Genomic DNA, 15,762 nt, shown 5'->3' on the forward strand with positions numbered 1-15,762 from the left:
CCCTAGAAAATGTTCCTTTAAGGGGGTACTACACCCCTGTGGTAAATCTATTTTTGCATTTTTCTCAAAAAATAATAACACACTGGTAACAAATGTTATGTATATTATTGGGGCAAGGAATCCAATTACTACACTGAAATTTCAGTGACTCAAGACAAGCGGTTCAGTATGTATGATAGGAAACGAGGTACATCCTAGCGGTACCTTATTTCTTATTATAAATAACAAACCGCTTTTCTTGGGTCATTGAAATTCCAGTGTAGTAATTGGATTCCTTGCCCCTATAATATACATAACTTTTGTTACCACTGTTTTATTAGTTTTTGAGAAATATGCAAAAATAGACACATTTATCGAGGGTGTAGTACCCCTTAAGAAGGATATCTTTCACTTCAAATTCCCACCATTCTGATCACCAAACGTAAGTCAAAAGCTTGAACGCTGTCCTAGATTAGCGACAATTTCATTCATGTTATGTTTGTGTTTGTTATTGTTATATGTGACATGGTTAACTGCAGGCCATTGTGTTGTTTTTGTCCTCGTTATATGTCACGATTGCAGACGAACCACAGAGTTACCTATTGTTCTTGAATTGTAGGTAATCTCTTCGACAAGGGAGTTCTGGGGTCCGTCGGACTAGAGCTGGAACTGGACCTTGCACCCAACATAGATATACACGAATTGAGACTAAATGAGACGAATTGAGACTAAATGAGACGAATTGAGACTAAATGAGACGAATTTAAACGAATCGAAGCGCATTGAATTGAAATGAAACATGAGTTGAACTGAATTGATAATGAACATGGCGAATGGAACTACCCAATTTATTCCATTACAATGTAAGTACATGTAATTTTAAATTACAATGATGTACCAAAGCATCATCTCAGGTAGGCAATCAAATAGACAAATAATTAGTAAAGCACAGTCAATCATAGGTCTACCATGTATAGCCAAAAATACCCAAGTAAGGCCTGGTAAATATTTATTATTAACATATTGATAATTTGAATTTCGTAATTTTTACATGGGACAGTTACCAAACACATAATGAATATGGAAAATTAAACGTGAACTAGCTTTTTGATTGCATAACAATAATATTTAAGTAGATTTTAATTACAGTATGATATAGCCAAGTCAAGGATAGTAAAATAGCTAAAGATGATTAAGTATAGGCCTACCCAAGCAATCTCGTAATTCTTACATTCATGAAACATTAACCAAAAACCTAATAATCAACATGGACAATGGAACAATATAAGTACATGTAAATATTAATAACAATGAGATACCAAAGCGTCGCCAAAGAATCAGGTTGGCCTAAACAAATTCAAGGAAAGGAAAACGATAATAGCAAAGCACAGTCAGTCATAGGACTATCCATACATAGCTAAAAATACGCAAGTGAAGCCCCGTTATGAGTAACATTGATCATTTGACTCTCGTAATTCTTACATGGGATAGTTACCAAAAACCTAATGAATATAGATAATTAAACGTAAACTATTTTTTAGGATACTAAATCATAGGCGAAGATGATTAAGTATAGGCGTACCAAGCAATACACAATAACCCCGTTAATATACATTATTATAATTCTAATGCATCTTGTGATTCTTTCATGCTTACACCAATGGATATGGATTATTAGTCATGTAATACCAGATTTAATTAACTAAAATGCGTAGTTATATTTTCTGTACAAATTTATTGTTTATTATCAGATGTACATCATGATGTGTTTTCAAATATTAATTGTATCTCATGTATTTGATCTAATTTGTTGTACCAGCAATTAAAAAAATAAATTCTCACCCAGAACGTCTCCTTTGCCTCTTGTGAGATTATCTTAAGTGTGAGTACATCGTGATACAGGGAAAACAACGTCACTAAGTTTATTAAAGTTGCGGGGGAAGAATCCGTTGTTTCAAATCAATACGGCATGATAGAAAACAATCCATGCACATGCTCGTTTTGTAACAAGTCAATCGGGACTTTGATAAATACAAATGGCGTTATTGATGGAAGTAGATTTGATTAGCAACACGAATAACATTAGGATTCGTAACGTACTATCTGCTAAAGTTGACCCTAGATTGAAAATATCGGCCGAGTTCTTTTACAGTGCACCAAATTCGATTATACTCAATTATCATTGATTCAGAGTGTATGCAACAATATTTCACATCTGCAGAAAGGTAAAAGACATTATCGCCGTTAATATTTCAAGAATTGCTTACTAATTTACCGAACGCATGTAAATAAGGCACATGGCATAAATTAGTTAATTGAGATATTTACAGTTTCATAATTATAAAGCAGTAAGTGTGGATTAAAATGATACCTTTGGGATATGTAGTTACAAAATTATTATCAGTCAAAGGTCATGGAACTTGAATACAAAATACAGAGAAACAAGCCTTTAAAGTTGCAGCATATGTAGAAAAAAAGACATTCTCTGTTTTGAACATGTTAACGTGGATTTCAGAAGATAAAATATGGTTTGAAAGAGATATCAAGGTATTTTCGGCCAAAAAAATGAATTTTTGAACACCTTAATGACGATTTATAGAAGTAGGCCTACAGTAAATTTTACATTTGCCAACATCAGCCTCAACCACTGGTGTTCAGACACACAGTATATTCGACTGGAGTAACAATGTTAAACTTTTTTCAAAAAAAAAGATCAATGAACATAATTATTATAGAATTTACGTTCTGTATTGGGAGTTAAAACCGAATTTGAAATGTGACTTTGAGAATAAACCAAAACTCAGGCCTAATTATGAAATTATTTTAAAACAAATGCAAGTACAACAATAATGTGAACAACACGGTTCTATTTATTGTCTATGGGGTCTGTAGATTGGTTCCGTATGATATAAAACAACGTTTAATAAGCGTACAACCGACCCTGGGTAATGCTAAAATCTACATTCGTACTTGACAACAAATTTGAATATCTAGCGTTCTGTCTAAAGCTAGTGTTCTGTTGAAAGATAAAAAGTGACAATTAACGGTTAGACCTTTTCTTCAGTCTTGACTCTTCGTGCAGTCCCGTTAAAGTAATTACTTCAAAAACCAAAGGTAGCTCAAAGTATATGTTGGACATTTTAAGTAGTTTCATCATAAAGTACTCCGATATATTTCATTCAAAGAATTTTCTTTTGTACATCAGTTAACATATTAATCCGTAGTTAAGTGTTATAAATAGTTATAGTTATAGTTTTTATAGTGTTCTATATTATTATTAATAAACTTGTTTGTTTAAAAGTTACATTTGTTACAATTAATTGCTGTATTCTTGTAGTTATAATTTTCTACTTTTACGTATTATAATAGATATCGTTAATATTTTGGCCGTTATATTGTATTAAACGTTTCATTGTTCGCGTTTATTAAACTTATACCAATTAGCTTAATCCATTTATTACTGTTTATTCATTTACATTATTTTTGAAAATGCCTAGACGTTCTGCAAAAGCACGTGCCAGATTGGCATTTCTCAAGAACTTACAGGACAATAATCATGATAATCCAGATTGTAAAATCGAATGTAGCGAATCTGTGAGCTTAATTAACAAAAAGCCGGATATGAATAGGCCTACAGGTGGATTAACATATGCAAACAGAATTTTGGCACATTTTCATCAAGGAGATGTCCAATTCAGCGAAGAATCACGAGCTTTACAATGTTCATGTAATGCATTAGTAATGTTATGCTATATACCGATTATTTCCCACAAATTGGCATCCGATGATTTAGACCAAATTTTGATATATGGCGACGAATTGTACAAGATAACATCTCGGGAACTAAATGCTAATGGCCAACTCGATCGTAGCAAGTATCTAAATAGTGAACAATTGCCGACGACTTGTACTTTTGGCAATTCATCTTTCCCGATTCGATATTTGATTCAAAGATATGGAAGATTAGACGCTACTACAGACAGCGCATTAGGACCACTTGATGTTGAATTACAAGATGCATTTCGTGTATCAAATTTTAACATTTTGATATTTGAACCTTATATGATGGCAATATATAAGGACATTACATCAGGACAATATGTCTTTTTTGATTCTCATTCTCGAGATGAATTCGGTTTTCCAACATCAGAAGGAACTGCAGTTGCATTGTATTTTGAAAACTTTGAAAACCTTTACAACTTCCTGCTTCTCTTGTCTGAGGATTTGAATCTAAGATACAAAACTTTTGTCATTCAACCACTATCCATTGAAGTCGATACACATATATCTGCGAGTGATACAGACATTAGGTCTACCAAGACTGTTAATAAACCAGGATGTTCGGCATGGACTGAAGAAAATATGACACCGTTTAAAAGTAGCCAAGATGGTTGCAGTTTACCAAAACCAAGAAAAAAACTAACGAAACAACAAAAATGGTTCCAACATAAACCAATAGAAGAACAAAATGAAATTCACGCACAAAAAGGAAAAGATCAAAGGAGCAGTACTCATCACCAGAATACGCAGAAAGAAAACGACAAAAAACACGACTTCAGTCTCGACAGCAGTATGAAGACCCTGAAAAGGCCGACATAAAACGACAACAAGCACGACTTCAGTATGAAGACCCTGAAAAAGCTGACATAAAACGAGAAAAATCACGACTTCAGTCTCGACTTCAGTATGAAGACCCTGAAAAGGCCGACATAAAACGACAACAAGCACGACTTCAGTATGAAGACCCTGAAAAAGCTGACATAAAACGAGAAAAATCACGACTTCAGTCTCGACTTCAGTATGAAGACCCTGAAAAGGCCGACATAAAACGACAACAAGCACGACTTCAGTCTCGACTTCAGTATGAAGACCCTGAAAAGGCCGACATAAAACGACAACAAGCACGACTTCAGTATGAAGACCCTGTAAAGGCTGACAGAAAACGACAACAAGCACGAAATCAGTCTCGACTTCAGTATAAAGACCCTGAAAAGGCCGACATAAAACGACAACATGTTCAGTCTAATAGATTAAAGAAATCATCAGATATCGATACTGTTATTGCGAATTTCAAAAAATCGTGCAAAGAAGACCAACAACTAATATACATATGCCAAATATGCCAGCGAATCCTTTTCAAACAACAGGTTAGAGCATTATATCGAGACAAATATAATGAGCGCATCCTACTCAAGAGTATACCAGCAAATATTGGAATTGCAGAATTTGCTCTTACTTCAGATAATGATAACCAAAATAAATGGATCTGTGAAGCATGTCATAGAAATATGTTATCAAATTCTGTTCCTAGATTAGCAACAGTAAATACGCTTAGCTTACATGAGCAGCCACCTGAACTATCTCAGTTAAATATGCTGGAAAGACATCTCATTTCGCCTGCCATACTATTCATGAAGATGATTTCACTTATAAAGGGTGCTCAAAAAGGAATCAATGGACAGGTTGTATGCGTCAAAGCTAATGTCGATAATACTGCTCGATGTTTACCAAGACTGCCAACAGAACAAAGTCTAATCAGAGTGAAACTAAAAAGAAATTAGAGTACAAAGGACATCACATGTGTCAGGACATAAATCCAACAAAAGTAAGGCAAGCGCTTGTCTGGTTAAAACAAAACAATCCAGAGTATGAAAGTATTAATATAAATTTCGACGAGTTTGACACTATGTTAGACGATCAGTTACTTCGCAAAGAAGAACATCAGCCACAAAACGATGCGTTGGAAGAAACAATGTCGGAATCAAGTCAACACACTAATGCTTCAGATGAACTTTTCCATGATACCTCGAAGAACGATGATAAGTCATTCATACAAAGTACCGACTATGACGGAAGTTCTAGTCAATGTTACGATGACCACGTTAATGAGAACAGAGATCATGACTTCCATGATGATGATCTGGCCATTAGATTAACCTATGCAAACAGAATTTTCGCAAATTTTCATCAAGGAGATGTCCAATTCAGCGAAGAATCAAGAGCTGTACAATGTTCGTGTAATGCATTAGTAATGTTATGCTATATACCGAGTATTTCCCACAAATTGACATCCGATGATTTAGACCAAATTCTGATATATGGTGATGAATTGTACAAGACAACATCTCAGGAACTAAATGCAAATGGCCAACTCGATCGTAGCAAGTATCTAGATAGTGAACAATTGCCGACGACTTGTACCTTTGGCAATTCATCTTTCCCGATTCGATATCTGATTCAAAGATGTGGAAGATTAGACGCTACTCCAGACAGTGCGTTAAGACCACTTAATGTTGAATTACAGGACGCATTCCATGTATCAAATTTTAACATTTTGATATTTGAACCTTACATGATGGCGATTTATAAGGACATTACATCAGGACAATATGTATTTTTGAGTCTCATTCTCGAGATGAATTCGGTTTTCCAACATCAGAAGGAACTGCAGTTGCATTGTATTTTGAAAACTTTGAAAACCTTCACGACTATCTGCTTCTCTTGTCTGAGGAACTGCATCTAAGATACAAAACGTTTGTCATTCAACCACTAGCCATAGAAGTCGATACAAATATATCTGTGAATGAAACAACAAACATTAAGTCTACCGATGTCAACCAAAATGAATCAGAATGTTCCAGTCATCTGGCCAGTGACAATATGAGTAATGTTCAAGATCAACACAAAGATGATATTGCTGATGATGCAAATAAAGATAGCCAAGCTACTAAAGACAATTCTGATATAGATCCTATGATGATAGATGAGCCTTCCGAATATAACCCTCCAGATGCATCAGAAAATAATGTACAAGCGGAAACTGACTATGTTACAAATACCTCAGCACCACTTTTTTCGTTTCTACATCCAGTAGATTTTGCTCAATATGTTGCAGACAAACATGATGAATCAATAATGTGTCTTGCTCCAGGCGAAGGAAATATACCTGAAAAGGTTTTGGAAATGGAATCAAAGAGTTTTCCAACTGAATTTCCTGATGGCAAAAACACCTACATGGAAAAGAGAGAAAAAGATATCACCTTCACGATACTTTAATGCTCGCTTATTTTCAATGGACAACAGATTTGTCAGGAATCCGGAATACATATTTTTTGCTTTGTATGCAACAGAGGTTCACCAAATTCACTCCGGTATTTCTATCGCAATTAGAGTAGGTAACACTAAGACAGCAGGAGGTAGAAAGATAACTGCATCTATGTTGCGAGACAAGGAACAAGTAAAAAACCTAATCAAAAGGGACGAAGGATATAGATTCCTGACACAAATAAGAGGAACACCTGCTTATTGGGAAAGATCAAAGCGAGATCTGTTTGCAATGATACGTCAATTAGGAATCCCAACATTTTTCATGTCATTTAGTGCTGCAGACAGACGCTGGATCGAAATAACCAATGGTATCCTAATATCACAAGGCAAACCACCAATGACTGAAGAGCAACATAAGAACATGACATGGGAAGATCACTGTACTATCATCATGTCTAATCCTGCAGCAGCAGCCAGAATGTTTGAACGAAGAGTGCACACTTTAATTAAAGATGTAATGTGCTCATCAGCTAACCCAATTGGAAAAGTTGAGGACTATTACTACAGGACAGAGTTCCAACAAAGAGGTTGGCCACACATTCACATGATGGTATGGATTAAAGATGCACCGAAGTTTGATGAAGATTCTGATGAAGATATTACAGAGTTTGTTGACAAGTATATATCTTGTGAATTCTGATGAAGAATTACACGAACTAGTGACCAATGTGCAACTACACAGTAAAAGTCATTCGAAATCATGTCGGAAAACTGGAAAAGTATGTCGGTTTAATTTTCCAAAACCACCATCCAACAGAACATTTATCTCCAGACCAGTTGAAGGGATAGAAGGAAATGAAGAAGATGTCGAATATCAAGAAGATCTTGAACATAGAAAAGAAGATGAGACAAAGGCAAAGGAAACTTTAAAGAAGATTTGGGAACTTGTCGAAGGTAACACTGACGCAGATTTTGAACAAATACTCCGTACCGCACAAGTTACACAATCTGAATTTGAAGAGTACTTAGCATTGGTTACAAGAAAAAACACAATAAACCTGAAACGACGTATCCAAGATCAATGGATCAACAATTACAACCCACACTTGATTCGATGCTGGAATGGAAATATGGACATACAATTCGTGTTAGATCCATTTGGTGCCGCCATGTACATGCTTTCCTACATTACCAAATCTGAAAGAGAAATGGGTGATTTGTTAAGAAATGCACAGAGAGAAGCAAGGAATTAGGAAATGATGATGCTGTTTCGCAATTGAGAAAACTTGGAAGTGTTTATTTGCAACATAGAGAAATCAGTGTCATGGGCGCCATTTACCTAATCTGTAGCATGCCTCTACGAAATAGTACCAGAAAGGTCATCTTTGTTCAAACTGATTTGGACGGACACAAAATATCATTGCCATTGAAAGAGGTACAAGCAAACGCAGGGAAATCTGAACAAGTTTGGAAAACATCCCAAATTGAAAAGTATATAGGTAGACCAAGAACCTCAAAGTATAATAACATGTGCATGGCTAAATTTTTCTCCAGTCATTATCAAGTATCAGGCAAATCAGATAATATCAATGCGAATCCAGATGAATTAATTGATGACGAAACAGACAATGAAGAAGATAACGAAACAGATGCTGGAGATATTGAGCAAACTGAACCCGAGAATGAACAAGATGTACGTAATGACGAAACAAACAATGAAGCAGATAACGAAACAGATGTTGAGCAAACTGAATCAGAGAAAGAACAAGATGTAAGTAATGAAGCAAGTAATGAGAAACAAGCAAAATCTTGCCAACGAAATAAACCAATCGAACTGCAAAATTGCTCCATCAAGATGAAAGAACGTACAAGAGGAAAGCCAGCTGTTATTCGTTACCCAAGAGTATCAGTTAAGAAAGATAGTGAGCGTTATCATATGAACATGCTACGCTTATATTTGCCACACAGAAATGAACAAATCAAGCCAAATGCCTTTACCAAATATGAAGATTATCATATGAAGGGTAATGTGAATATCAATGGCAAAAGAGCACGAGTCAAAGATATAGTTAAAGAAAATATGCAAGAGTTTGAACCAGCAACTGATCAACTAGATGAAGCATGGGATGCGATTCAACATGTTGCAGACCTTCAAGATGCATGGGCAGCAATCAATCCACAAGGTGAACAACAACGTCTGGATGACCAATTAGACCGCAATTTAGTTCAAGATTCAGATGATGAATTTGCCGAAATGGAAGTTCCTGAACTGCAGTCACGACAAAATATACATCAGGGAGATCAACCTAGATGTGCGATTGAAACATGCGATCCTGAAATAACCGAAGAACAAGCACAACACATGATGCGCCAACTGAACGAAAAGCAACGTCAGGTATTTAATCATGTTTCAAAATGGTGTGACGATAAAGCAAGAGAGCAGAGTGTCGACCCATTTCAAATGTTTGTTACTGGAGGTGCAGGAACCGGAAAGTCGCATGTTATCAAATGCATTCAGTACTATGCAAAAAAAGTATTTGCACGCATGACATAATCCGCCGAAGATATGATAGTCTTGTCACTTGCTCACCTTGGAACAGCTGCATTCAATATTTGTGGTCAAACAATCTGCTCCGGATTAAAAATTAATCCTAAATCTCAAAAAGAATACAAGCCACTTGGTGAAGAATCACTAAACACTTTACGAGTCAAATATCGGCATTTGCAATTAGTAATTATAGACGAAATTTCAATGGTTAGTACAACTCAGCTGACATATATATTCGGACGGTTGCAGCAGATTAAAGGAACATATACTGACTTTGGCAATGTGTCAATCCTAGCAGTGGGAGATTTCTATCAATTGCCACCAATTAGCCCACCTACACCATTATGCTTTCCACACGACGAAATTTTGAAAGATATATGGAACCCACTCTTTCAAATAGTTGAGCTCAAAGAAATCATGCGCCAAAAAGATGATGCTATCTTTGCTCAAATGCTTAATCGGCTACGTGAACGGAAAAAGAAGCAACCACTGCAAAAGACAGACAAAGAATTGCTCGAATCACGAAGAGTTGAGGAAAATAATCTAACAGCGCCTTCTGATGCATTGCATTTGTTTTACCTTAACAAAGATGTTGATAGCCACAATGAAAGAAAACTTGCGTCACTGAACACTGAAATGTTCACCATTAAAGCTAATGACGTTGACCAAAGAGGTGGACGAATTATCCAAGTGCATGAAACGCCACATAGAACAACACGTGCAGATGATACTTCTTTAGCATCTTACCTGAAATTAGCAGTAGATGCTCGAGTTATGCTCATAGCAAATGTAGATGTTTCAGATGGACTATGTAACGGAGTTCCTGGCATAGTGAAAGGAATCGAGTTCTGCAATTCTCAAAATATGCCAATTGTTGTATATGTCAAATTTGACAGTGATCGAGTTGGAGCAAAAACACGAACTACCCAGTTTATTCCACCACACTATGCAGGATGTGTACCAATAAAACCACGTAAAGAATCGTTCCAGGTTCGAGGTAGAACATTCACTACGACAAGAGAACAGATGCCATTGAAACTTGCATGGGCTGTTACTGTTCATAAAGTGCAGGGCCAAACGACAGATCAGGCAGTGATTTCTATGAAAGGTCTAAGAAAATCGATGGCTTACGTGGCACTCAGTCGAGTCACTCATCTTGAAGGAATGTATTTGATGGATTATGATGAATCCCGCATCTTTTGTAATGAAGATATCGAAGCAAACGTCGCCAAAATGCCTACATGTGATCTTTCCAAAGCAAACCCTTTGACAGAAATCGACCACAACACAAATTTTGTAATCGCTCATCACAACATACAGAGTTTACATCGACACATAGATGATCTCAAAAGAACCCAGAAATAAGAAAGGCCCATGTGATCTGTTTGTCTGAAACATGGCTTACCGACGACAGTAACCTCGACTCTGTTTCAATTGAAGGATACACATTGGAAGTAGTTAACTCTGGAAATGGTAGAGGTGTCGCTATGTATATTCAGAACGGCATCCGTTATACAGTAGTACCACTTTTCAGTAATGAATGTGATATACTTGCCATACGAACAAGTGGAAAAACAAACTTGCTGGTTGCGACAATATACAAGCCTATTGCAACAAGTACAAGCACGTTTAGCACAGAAATGAACAATATCACAGCCCAAATGGAAGTACTAGATACAGATTACAAAGTACTCGTCGGAGATTTCAATCGCAACTTGTTCAAAGAAACCATTTTACTCGCTTTCAGACAATACCATCAGGTCATCTCCAATTCTACCACCGCTAAAGGAACTCTGCTAGATCACATTTATGTCAAGCCCAAGCCCAAGCAATACCAAGCATCTGTAATGACAACATATTACAGCTACCATCAGCCAACATTTATTGCCATAACGTATTAGCAATTCTTTTCAGTTAAACCATTTAGATTTACAAACAAAGACGATTCCCTTGTACTGAAACATTATATGCAAAAGCAAGTTTAAGAGCAGGATAACTGTTAACTTATGTCAAAATTAATATAAACCATGCACTTAGTAATGTCTTGCATGAGAATCTAAATTTTATATATCTTTTAAAAAGAATTGAGCTCAGTGAAACATCTTTATGTTAATCCAATTTTGTTATACGCAATAATTGTGACATAGCAGATGTTAATTAATATCTATATAACATTGTTTAATTTTACAATGATCTACGAATGTTTCATGAATCGTATTATTTAAATATTGTCTTTAATACTCGTCTTTAACAGTTTCAATACCTCATTTATCAAAATAACATACATGAATCATGTCAATCAATTACCGAATTTCATCATACTATAACTTATATAATATAACGAACATCGTCATTCCATTGAACTACTTTTCAACATGTTCATATTCAAAGTGTAAACAAATGCATTTTCATAATTTGTTAATGGTTCAGAGAATTGGTACACATATATGCCTCTATCTTAGTATAACTTTTAGAAAATGCAACGGGGCCTACAATAAAAATTATAAGCCTGCGTATTTCTGTGACATAACCTCGATAATTATGTTGTAATTCTATTTATGCTTTCACATTGTCCGGCCTATTATACATGACATCATTATATCAGATAATATTGTAGTCGCTTTTTATTCACTTTTTTGTAAATTATATATATCACTTTGTGCAATATCAATAAAATATTCTGTTTATATTTTAATAATGTATTAATGTCACTCTGTATATAGCCTACTTAAAATAATTTGTCATGAATCATAATAAATTATTTGCAATTATTGTATATACTATATGCTACATGCTAATCAATAATTATAATTGAGTCTTAGTTAAGACTCGTATGCCCAGGTAGGGCAATTTGTGCGTAAGTTAGAAATGGGACAACTTTGTCTTCTCTGCAGACAAAGTACACTGTTCTGGACCCCTTTCTATCTACAACAAAAATTGCACTAGTCAGAAACGAGTCTTAGTCTCCTACTTTGTCTTCTCTTGATTTGACAAAGTACAGTCTTGCGGGTCCTGGGCACTGAGGACGAATCCGCAAATCTCTTGCTGCTTCAAATTGTTTAGGAATATCACCATTTGCATAGCTGAACCACGTGGCTTCAGCAGAGTTGTGTTCGGCAAAACACGAACATCTATGCCCGTGACCCTACTTATCTCCTTTCCCTGCCCACAAACACAAATTTGGTAACCAACATTGCAACATGCCCCTTCTGCCACAAATAACATGGCAAAGTGATGCCACGTGCACACATACATTGACATTAGCCAATGTATTATGGGGTTTTCATATATTTTGGGGTCAAAGGTCATTAAAAGCTATTAAAGGTTCACAACACGGCTGTGTTCGTGGGTTAGACCACAGCTAAGTCTAGTTACACAGCCGTGTCTTTTTTCTTACAGGTTCTTTCTTCTTACAAGCCGACGACGGATGTCGGCTTGTTCTGTCTCTTCTCAATTCTTCTTCTTACCTAGCCGGGACACCGGCTAGGTCTTGTGATGCTATCGGATCTTTCTTGGTCTTCTTTCTTCTGGCAACAAATTTCAAAATGCTTCTTCTCCTACATGTTACATCCTACAATGACGTCACTTGCACATATGCATCGGCTATATCCAGTGTCTATAAGATGTTCACAAATTTGGGGTCAAAGGTCATTAAGGGGTCATTTCCGGTATTAAACCAAATATCTTCAAAATGCTTCTTCTGCCACAAATTACATAGTACGATGATGTCACTTACACATATGCATCGGCTATATCCAGTGCCTATAAATTATTCACAGAATTTGGGTCAAAGGTCATTAAGGGGTCATTTCCGGTCTGAAAGCTAAAAATATTTAAAAATCACTGTTTTTACAAATTACATAGCAAAGTGTTGTCATTAGCACACATGCATTGCTACCAACCAGGGTCTTTTGGGGTGTCTATAGTTTTGGGGTCAAAGGTCATTAAGGGGTCGCTTCCGGTCAAAAACCAAAAATCATCAAATATGTTCATTTTTTTAAATCTCAAAACGTAACCAGACCAGAGTGACATAAACTTCATATATGCATTAGTGTTACCGATGTATGCACCGTATTTTTATTTTTTGGTCAAAGGTCATTTAAACGTCATTTCCGGTTTTAAGCTAAATAACTTCAAGAATTTTTATCTCCATAACTAAGCATAGTAGATTTTTTAATTTAAACTGTAACAATGCATTTTCGCGGTGTATATGAGGGTTTTTTTATATTGGGGTCAAAGGTCATTAAGGAGGTCAAAACGTCAAATTTGCAAAAAAATGTTTAAAATTACGGAAAAGTAGCTGTATCTCAGCATATGAAAGACGGATAAAGCCCCTACATGCTACAGTGATGCACCACTAATGGTGTGAGATGTCCATAAACTTTAAGACTGGCATTTCCGGCCCCGGCTAGGTCCAGATCTGTAACCAGATCTAGTTCTTCTTTCTTTCTTCTGGCAACTCGTGACATTTTGCATGACTTGCCACGTTTCGCCCTAGCTCTCTTATGCTTCGACAGATTTCAACCATACTTGAGCCAAATGACCACTGGACTAGGCCAAACCTTACATTTGACTTTGACCTGACTGTGACCTTTGACCTTGACCTTATGGTCAAAAATGTTGATTTCACAAAAAATGCTACTCCTTCCACAAATTACATGCAATGATCATGTGACTCATGCATATGAATCAACATGTGGCAGTGCTTAAAACTTCCTAAAAAGAATTGAGGTCAAAGGTCATTAAGGGGTCATTTCCGGTCAAAATCTGAAAAATTTGTAAAGAATATTCAAAAAATCACTGTCTGTACAAATTACATAGCAGAGAGTCGACATTAACACACATGCATTGCTATTAGCCAGGGTCTTTAGGATGCCTACAGTTTCGGGGTCAAAGGTCATTAAGGGGTTACTTCCGGTCAAAAACCAAAATTATCAAAAATGTTCAAAACATTTTTATTTCAAAATGTAAACAGACCAGAATAATATAACCAACATACATGAATAAGTGTTCCCTGATGTATGCATGGTATTTTTATTTTGGGGTCAAAGGTCATTAAGGGTCACTTCCTGTTTTAGCTGAATAACTTCAAGAATTTTTATCTCAAGAACTGAACATGTTAGAATTTTTAATTAAAATTGGAACAATGCATTTTGTCGGTGTATATGAGGTTTTTTTTCATTGAGGTCAAAGGTCATTAAGGGGTCAAAAGGTCAATCAAAATTTAAAAAATCAAAATCCATGTATAAGTTCCGATTAAGCTGAAACTAGACTTAGCTGTGGTCTAAGACCACGAACACAGCCGTGTTTTGACCCCTAATGACCTTTAACCCCAAAATATATGACAACGCCCATAGACATTGGCTAATGTCAATGCATAGGTGCACGTGGCACAACTTTGCTATGTTATTTGTGGCAGAAGGGCATTTTGAAGGTTTTCGTCTCAGACCGGAAGTGACCCCTTAATGACCTTTGACCCAAAATAAAAAAATACCACGTATGAATTGGGTAACCACAATTCATGTGTGAACATACTATTACTGTCCTATGTTTTTCTTAGCAAATAAAAATTTTTGAAGGTTTTTCGTTTTATACCGGAAGTGACCCCTTAATGACCTTTGACCCCAAATCTGTGAGGACCCCATAGACACTGGGTAATAACAATTCATGTGTGCAAGTGGTGTCACTGTCCTACGTAATCTGTGGGAGAAGAAGCATTTTGAGTTGAAATCACGTTTTGACCCCTATGACCCCTGCGTGACCTTTGACCCCACGAGTTTCATATGACATGTAGGGGCATGGTCAATGATGGTTGTGACCAAGTTAGGTCAAAATCGGTGTAAGCATGTAAGTGCTAGAGCAAATGTAGTGGTCGGCAGAAAGAAGAAGAAGAAGAAGAAGAAGAAAGAAAGAACCTGTAAGAAAAAAGACACAGCCGTGACTAACTTGGTCACAACCATCATTGACCATGCCCCTACATGTCATATGAAACTCGTGGGGTCAAAGGTCAAGCAGGGGTCATAGGGGTCAAAAACGTGATTTCAACTCAAAATGCTTCTTCTCTCACAGATTACGTAGGAGAGTGACACCACTTGCACACATGCATTGTTATTATCCAGTGTCTATGGGGTCCTCACAGATTTGGGGTCAAAGGTCATTAAGGGTCACTTCCGGTATAAAACGAAAAC

At 36.3% G+C, this 15,762-nt stretch overlaps 1 protein-coding gene across 1 annotated transcript; it reads left to right on the forward strand.

Moving 5' to 3' along the window:
* Positions 1-9,592: 9,592 nt before the first annotated feature.
* LOC140160142 (ATP-dependent DNA helicase PIF1-like) lies at positions 9,593-10,939 on the forward strand. The gene has a single exon (XM_072183420.1). It carries the CDS (start codon positions 9,593-9,595, stop codon positions 10,937-10,939), a length of 1,347 nt encoding a protein of 448 aa, XP_072039521.1.
* The last annotated feature ends 4,823 nt before the right edge of the window (positions 10,940-15,762 follow it).

Source organism: Amphiura filiformis, chromosome 9 (genome assembly GCF_039555335.1).
Source record: "Amphiura filiformis chromosome 9, Afil_fr2py, whole genome shotgun sequence".
NCBI classification, from domain to species: Eukaryota; Metazoa; Echinodermata; class Ophiuroidea; order Amphilepidida; family Amphiuridae; genus Amphiura; species Amphiura filiformis.

Coding starts and splice junctions, on each gene's coding strand:
- LOC140160142 (XM_072183420.1), top strand. CDS start 9,593: ATGATAGTCTTGTCACTTGCTCACCTTGGAACAGCTGCATTCAATATT.